Source organism: Antennarius striatus, chromosome 18 (assembly GCF_040054535.1).
Source record: "Antennarius striatus isolate MH-2024 chromosome 18, ASM4005453v1, whole genome shotgun sequence".
Classification (NCBI taxonomy): Eukaryota; Metazoa; Chordata; class Actinopteri; order Lophiiformes; family Antennariidae; genus Antennarius; species Antennarius striatus.
In genome coordinates, this window is record NC_090793.1 from 8980548 (window position 1) to 8988560 (window position 8013).

General features: G+C 43.5%; 1 protein-coding gene across 1 annotated transcript; it reads right to left on the bottom strand.

Moving 5' to 3' along the window:
* Nucleotides 1-695: 695 nt before the first annotated feature.
* stap2a (signal transducing adaptor family member 2a) lies at nucleotides 696-7996 on the bottom strand. Its single transcript, XM_068339825.1, has 11 exons — nucleotides 7685-7996; nucleotides 6811-6882; nucleotides 6620-6739; nucleotides 6473-6529; nucleotides 6230-6381; nucleotides 5987-6118; nucleotides 5817-5886; nucleotides 4632-4734; nucleotides 4358-4453; nucleotides 4148-4276; nucleotides 696-2473 (listed from the first exon to the last, which is right to left on the bottom strand). Exons 1-11 carry the CDS (start codon nucleotides 7790-7792, stop codon nucleotides 2418-2420), a joined length of 1095 nt encoding a protein of 364 aa, XP_068195926.1. The 5' UTR covers nucleotides 7793-7996; the 3' UTR covers nucleotides 696-2417.
* Nucleotides 7997-8013: the final 17 nt, after the last annotated feature.

Consider the following 8013-nt stretch of genomic DNA (forward strand, 5'->3'; position numbering starts at 1 on the left):
AATCAAAACGAAACAAACCCGGTCTATAACAGTTTTGATGACGAAATACACCAGTCATTAACTTTTCCAAAACATAGTCAAACAACTTGAAATTTTTAAGTACAATTAATTTAATTTTTTTGTCTCCCCTCATTTACACTTCTGCTTTCTCAGAATCATTCATCCTTCCGAATATCATCCCTAAATAGACATACATTTACAATAAGATCTTAAAACCATGAGCCAGCCATGATAGGCTTACTTTAGACGCAAAGACCCAAAGCCTTTTTTATTTTTTATTTTAAATGAGGCCCAAATTTGCATCAGGGCACCACTACTGTGGTCAATGAATTAGAATTATGTAGAAGAAGACAAATGAAGCTGACCATGAAAATGCTAGTGGGTCTCGCAAACATTTTTATGACACAATACAACTACATACATTGACTGAAAAACGACCTTATTTATTAAAAATGCATCAACAAAATATTGGGTTGAATTGAAGCTTACCGGAATGTGTTCAGTTGTTTCTCTCCCCTTCTACCGCCATCGGCACACACATCTAGTATTTAATGTGTGGACATTAAATCACTGCAACTTATATTATTGACATATTTTAATCCTTCGTTGTTTTTATTTCACAAATTCTATGAAGACAAAAATAGAAATAAACTTAAAAAATGCACAAAAAGAAAAACAGATTGATTGTACTTTATTAAATATGTTGGTATTTATGCCAACTTAGCCATGAATTAGACATATATTTCATACTATAACTTATTAAACATATTAAAGTTTAAGGTTACCAACCTTAACAAAATCAGGAAATAAAATTTAATTTTAAAATTTTCCAATTAAATTGGGGTGATTCAGATAGTCTCTCAAACTCAAAACCAATTTCCATTACAAGTCTTTAGTGAAACGTATGGGATCACTGAAAAATGTAACAATTCAACTTAAAAAAAGTCTGTTTTCTATTTTCCTTTCACACCCTATCACCAACAAGACAGATTGTCCAGAATTCCACTCATAGTATTGATTAATTCCTACATTATCTCATGTCCTCATTCAGTGTCATCAATCATCGATCAGTGACTGGGTCCCAACAGTCCGACATGAAAAAGAAAATGAACAGACGCGCACTTCTGAAAAGGTACAAGTCATCAATTCACAAATCACATGCAAAACAATTTAATGCCCTTCATAATTAACAAACACTGGTCTTTGATAGCAATAAAGCAGACACAACACATCATGAACAAACATACAAGACGCTGTTTACAGTAAGAAGATACCTCATCACAGTTTGCCTCTGGTGCTCAGACATTTTATATCTGTAAGGACTGGCCAACTGACAGAACCACCAAAAACACAAGCTGTTAATCAGAGATGGAAAAAAATTGGGATTGCATTATTAGAGGTAGGGTGTGGTGTTATCTTGTGATAAAGCCACGTGTGTTTGCCAGGTTACCACATGAAAAGGCTAAACTACACAAACTGTTTAGTAATACTGTCAGCAACTAAATACCAATGGGTGCCAAGGCTTCAGTCGCTGTAGTTGACAGACTTTCCACTAGGGGGCTCTCTCTCATTATGAGGAGATTGATTTTCAATGAGTCACTGAGCAGAACTGAGCAACTGGCTTGAGTCATAGCACCAATCTGTACACAGTAGCATAGAATTAGAACACATTTTGAAACAAGCACCAATAATGCAGTTAAAGTTGAGTAGTTAACAAGCTGAAAAGGTGTCATTGAATCAAAAATACATTAAAGTGTGCTTATTGATCACAAACAGTACACAAGAGCAGCAGGCAGACACTGAGCACAGAGTTTTTTTCTCAACACGTAATGAAGTGAAGGAGTTCAGAGCAGGTGAACTGTCTGGGGTCAGAGTTTGAGTCCTGGGTTTGTTTGTTTTTTGTTTCCAGTTCTGCCGCAGTGACATCAGCAGCTCAGCACTCAGATAGGGGCTCAGAATGGAAAACATTGGGCTCAGTTGGTGGTCCGGCATGCATCAGTGCATCTCTGATGGATTGTAGCTGCCAGTCATATGGGTTCTGTGTTTTTGTGGCACTTTTTTTTTGTCCACAGTTTGTAACCAACTTTATGCAAGTGGACAAAACACTAGTGGATTATCACACCAGCTAAAGCATCTAGCATTTCATGAATCTAATACAGTGTGTAACATCCAGTCCCCCTCTTAAGGAGCTAATCAGAGCTCATTCAGTCATTCAAGTTAAAAAAAATCATACAGATGAGACCACAAGAATGAGTCTCGGATTATTTTGTGTCTCTCTATGAGAACGAGGCTGTGTTTGTAGTTCCTTGTCTTCCACCCAGAAGGCACAGGATGAATGTATAGCTGCGGCAAGAAGGGGTTTGGCACTGAAGATTGAGGGTGCAGTCAGTAAGAGGAAGTTGTTTCTTTTGCGTAAGTCAGTCCTGACTGGCTCGTCTTTTCTCCAGCTTCATTTTAAGTTCCTCATTGAGTGCTGTGGACAGACAGAACAAATACACTCATTGTGTCCCAATCAATCACTTGTACTTGGTTTAAGTGTGTCTCGGCATGCTAGAGGCAGCAGTATTTGATTTTTGCCCCGAGGAGTCTCTGAATTAAAACAATAAATGTACTATCTTTTCAAACAGCCTGTTTAAAGTGTGATTTTATTCCCCTTTATTTCTCATGTTCTGCATAAACATCAAAAAAGTATAACATGTTATAATATTCCTCTGAGCTGACAGCGTTTGTACTAATAGCAACTAATCAATGCAAATATACAATATACAGTATATACATATAACCTCCACAAATGGTTCAAATCTGTCACGTAAGCCATATATTCCTTTTTATGGGATTGATAGGAATAGCTTTAATAGACAGTGTCACTGAAGAAAAGACAGGAGACAGAGCTAGAGGTAGCAGAGATGAAGATGCTGAGGTTCTCTCTGGGAGTGACCAGGAATGATAGGATCAGGAATGAGTACATCAGAGGGACAGCACATGTTAGAGGTCTTGGAGATAAAGTCAGAGAGGCCAGACTGAGATGGTTTGGACATGTCCAGAGGAGAGATAGTGAATATATTGGTAGAAGGATGCTGAGTTTTGAACTGCCAGGCAGGAGACCTAGAGGAAGACCAAAGAGGAGGTTTATGGATGTAATGAGGGAAGACATGAAGGTAGTTGGTGTGAGAGAAGAGGATTCAAAGGACAGGGCTAGATGGAGGAAATTGATTCGCTGTGGCGACCCCTGAAGGGAAAAGCCGAAAGGAAAAGAAGAAGAAGAAGAAGATAGGAATAGCTTTACTTAGGGTCATCAGTCCAGAGCAATGGAGAGTGTGGAAAAGAGGTGAAGAAGCGTGTACAGGCAGGATGGTATGGGTGGAGAAAAGTGTCAGGTGTGATGTGTGATAGAAGAGTTTCAGCTAAAATGAAAGGAAAGGTATACAAAACTGCGGTGAGACCAGCGATGTTGTTTGGTCTAGAGACAGTGTCACTGAGGAAAAGACAGGAGACAGAGCTGGAGGTAGCAGAGATGAAGATGCTGAGGTTCTCTTTGAGAGTGACCAGGAAGGATAGGATCAGGCATGAGTACATCAGAGGGACAGCACATGTTATAGGTTCTGGAGATAAAGTCAGAGAGGCCAGACTGAGATGGTTTGGACATGTCCAGAGGAGAGATAGTGAATATATTGGTAGAAGGATGATGAGTTTTGAACTGCCAGGCAGGAGGCCTAGAGGAAGACCAAAGAGGAGGTTTATGGATGTAGTGAAAGAGGACATGAAGATAGTTGGTGTGACAGAAGAGGATGCAGAAGACAGGGTTAGATGGAGGCAACTGATTCGCTGTGGCGACCCCTGAAGGGAAAAGCCGAAAGAAAAAGAAGAAGATAGGAATAACATATCACACATAACACATATTATGTCACATCATTTAATCAAAACACTAATCGAAACGTCAGAAATACGTTCTGTCCTTAAAGTGAAAATCAGACATACACTGTTCAAAAAATCTCCATTTCTGGCTCCATTTACTGTATGTGGTGTAGATCATAAATAATGGCATGTAATGCAAAACTGGGCATTAGGACGAGCTCACTTACTTGAAACAGAGCAGTTTATAAGTTATGGTTGACTGCAGAAGGTGAGACATGGTTTTTCTACTCACTCTGTGCAAGAGGTGACGGTGAGAGAATGAGCCGTCTCATTGGGTTGGTGGGTGAAGCCGGTACCGATGAGGTCAGGATACGTCGGTCAGGGGCAGGAGACCTGGAGAGGGGGCTGCTGGGCCAGCGATCTGCACCAGAATGAGAGCGGTGATCACTGCCGCTGTGTCAATGTGGCTTTCTGTACGAGTTTTCATGGGGCTGACACAAACCTTGTTTTGGAGGCAGGGCGGGAGCCTTTGGCAGCGGGCTGGTAGGGGCGGTGTGGAGGATCCTCTCCCCGTTCTCATCATTAGCAGAAACATATGCTGATGACACGAAGAAATAATATTCTCACAATGAAAAAGGAGGAAAATGGAATCTGGAGAATGTGTGTGTGTGTGTGTGTGTGTGTGTGTGTGTGTGTGTGTGTGTGTGTGTGTGTGTGTGTGTGTGTGTGTGTGTGTGTGTGTGTGTGTGTGTGTGTGTGTTTCACGATGGCCTCACTGATATTCTCTTCATAAGGCTCCTCAAGGAGGAAAGGCTGAAGAGTTCCTGCTGTCTTCTCCACCAGAGCGTCGATGACCTCATGAAGGTCAGCACAAGGAATCTGAAGAGAAAACCAATGTTATGTGTTTCCCTTTTGGCAAATAATGAATCCCTTGACCTGGATGTCTCCATCCAGTATGCCAGCTTTGTCTCTGTACCAATAGCCATAAGCAGATCGTTTTTCAGGTGTTATCGTATCTGATTCCGTAAGTGATAAGGATTGACAGGATTTTAAGGCATTGTTAAGGGGACAGGGGATCATCTGCCTTCTTTACTTCTGTTGGCTACATTGGTCCATGATCCTAAACATGCACTGGAATTGTTTGCAGGTGAAGGTAAAACTGCTGGCAGCACTTCCAGATCTAAGGCCAAGATTGTGAGTTGTTGCTTCAACAGGGGTAAAAAGTTAAGATGGGTGCGTATTTTGATGCAGCATCAGAAGTAATACAGGCAATGTATTGTTGAAACGACCTGAGATGTAAGGCAAAGCTCTTAATCCATGTTCCAACTCTCGCCTACGGTCATGAGCTGTTTGCAACAATTGAAAGAACATCACGGATACAAGGGGAGTTTTCTTCATGGAGTGTCTGGGCTCAGCCTTAGCGATGAAACGATTGGGTGAGGAACTCAGACATCTGGACCGAGCTTAGAGCAAAGCTGCTGGAGCTTCACATCAATCAAAACTAGGATGCCTTTAGGATGCCTCTCTTTGATGGTTTTCCTGGCCAGGGAGGCAACCCTGGGGAAAACCCAACATACGCTGCAGGGATTACACATCCCATGTGTCCTAGGAACACCCCTGGATCCTCAAAGAGGAACTGGAATACATTGCCAGTGACACGGGTGTTTGAAATGCCCTTTTTAGCCATCTGCCGATGTGACCAAATCTTGTATCAACGGAAGAAAATGATGGATAAGATCTGCTGTAATGCGATTGATCGATATTAAAAATGGTTTCTTCAAATTCATTACACACAGTTTGGTACCCATGTAATAAATCTGCTAAAAGCGAACAACGGTATCAGATCGACACACAGTGTCAGGAGACACTGTGTGTTGAGATTAAAATCAGAACTTAAAACAGAACTATCATGTTGCCACATCACAAACGTTCTAAAATAGAAGGAAATCAATAACGCTTACAGGGTTTTCGACATCAATCACGTAACCACCTTGGTCCCTCTGAGTCACACGGTAATGTCTGAACACCGATCTGCAGCAAAAGAAAAAAACAGAAGCAGTTTGTAGCTTTTACATTGAATGTTGTGTTCAGATTTGCATCTGGACCCTGCAGATGTTCAGCAAGTATTTACCCGTTGAGATCCTGTCGAGTGGTGACAGCCAATGAGCAACCATCTCTACCCGGACGAAGCAGCATGTTGCCACAGTCAGGGTGTCTCTCCAAAAGGACTTCAGCCTCCGTTCGAGACACTGGGCGAAAACACCTGCAGGCAAGTTTGAATTTCTCAGATGATCACTGGGTGATTGAGCATTGAGCAGTTTTCCCAGGCCCAGTCACCCTTAAATGGTTTCAAAACGAAAGGTGGAGGACTTACGGAGGGATCTCACCCACTAAAGGCACAGAGAGGGGTGAAGGAGGCGCCCTTGTGGGAGTTCGAGTTCTTCTCCTGGACCTCTCTTTGTCCACCACCTCCTTCAGCATCTGCAGTTGCCCCGGCAGCAGTGTGAGACAGGACGGAACATTCAGCTGTAATCGGGACAGGATGGGAGAGTGAGAACAAACAAGAAAGAGAGAGACAGATCGGAAGGATGCAGGTTTGTCAAAGATGAATATTTACATCTACAACGGAGAACAGGAAACCTTTCCACAGCTCCCTTGATTCCAAGTTGGGTGCCTAGAGAAGAGAACAACTTTTTTCACTTTAAGGTGTGTGAATTTTAATGATGTGTGTGTGCGTGTGTGTGTGTGTTGGTGGGGGGCTAACCGTGAGTTTGGTCTCCCCATCCTTCATACGCAGGATGAGTCTGGCTGCCTCCAGATTTCTGTCCCGGCTGCAGTCGTCCTTCAGCGACACAAATCCCCCGAGGTCCATCTTATCTACATACTGTAACACAATCGTCAACACAGTGAGACGCACAAATAAACAAAATAACGTACAAATAGTCCATTACTTACATGGGCGTCCTTGGCATTGTTGAAGAAATACAAAGAATTCCCACACAGACATGTCCACAGTCGCCTGGAGGCCTGTGACACAGACATTTACCAAAATATAAAATAGTGGAAATCACTGCTTTGGCAAAGCACTCTTGTGTTTCCCCCCAGTTTCCCATTTCTCCTCCATTTCCTGTCCCAAGGGATGGACAGAAAGTGAGTCCCAGCTGGTGTCATCTGTGGCCATAGATCAGTGCAGAAGCCTGCACCTGAGCCTGGCTCACATTACATGTCCATATAGCATTAGAATTAGCCTGATGAGAGGGTGGGGGTGGGATCCCATTTTTTCACCTTATAGGTTATAACTAAATAAAAATGCTATGGAAAAATAATTTAAATATATTCAGTATTACTCTGTACAACTATTATGTGAGATACTAGGAATTACACGAAGAGATCAGGCATTCAAATATATTCAGAATATCTTAATCCTGGGAGGCAGTTGAATTCTAATAAAATTGTTTGGCACACATTCCCGACACAGAGACCCCACTTGAGCAAAATAGCCGCAGATCCCTCACGTCATGTGGTTTGGATGGGAATGCCCTGACAGCATCTGGGTTTCCACGATCTCACACGTCGCGATTCGTTCATATTTTTGCTCCACGCTTCCCGTCTGAAATTCAAAACACTTCCAACATCAGCGATCCGTTACCGGAGCCGAGCGGCAGCGGCAGCGGCAGCGTGCGGTCACGCCTCGCCCATGCTCGAGGAAGTTGACAGCTCCGTGGGAGTGGGGGGAGACCTGCCGGTGCGCACTGTGCATGCAAACTGCCCCCCCCAAAGCCATGAAGACAGGACAAAATGGAACATGACTCCCACCGACTGAACGCACCTTCTCTTTCGGTCCCCGTTTTTCCAGGTATCCTTCGTAGTAGCAGGGCGGGAGCTGCGCCCGGGGTCCCGCCGGCCCGGAGCGCTGCCTGACGGGTGCAGCCGCCATGAGTGTCGCTGGCTGGGCACCGACCGAGGACAAAGGGGTGCTGAGCGATTCGGGGGGGGGGAGTGACACGCCTTCCCAGATGAGACGGTGCTGTGGCAGTAATCCAACAGCTGGCTGCTGTAGTCTGCTGTTCTGGAGATCATCCAGACCGACAGCTGTGCAGATTTCGAACAAGTCGATTGAGGGATGTCCAGAGGACAGAGGTGTACACGGAGAACAAA

What these genes read in the sequence shown, in the direction of transcription:
- stap2a (XM_068339825.1), bottom strand. Translation starts at nt 7,792, where the DNA reads ATGGCGGCTGCACCCGTCAGGCAGCGCTCCGGGCCGGCGGGACCCCGG. An exon ending in ATGGGGAGACCAAACTCACG is followed by an intron (nt 6,530 to 6,619) that starts GTTAGCCCCCCA and finishes TCTCTTCTCTAG; the next exon opens with GCACCCAACTTGGAATCAAG. An exon ending in TGATTGATGTCGAAAACCCT is followed by an intron (nt 4,735 to 5,816) that starts GTAAGCGTTATT and finishes TTTTCTCTTCAG; the next exon opens with ATTCCTTGTGCTGACCTTCA.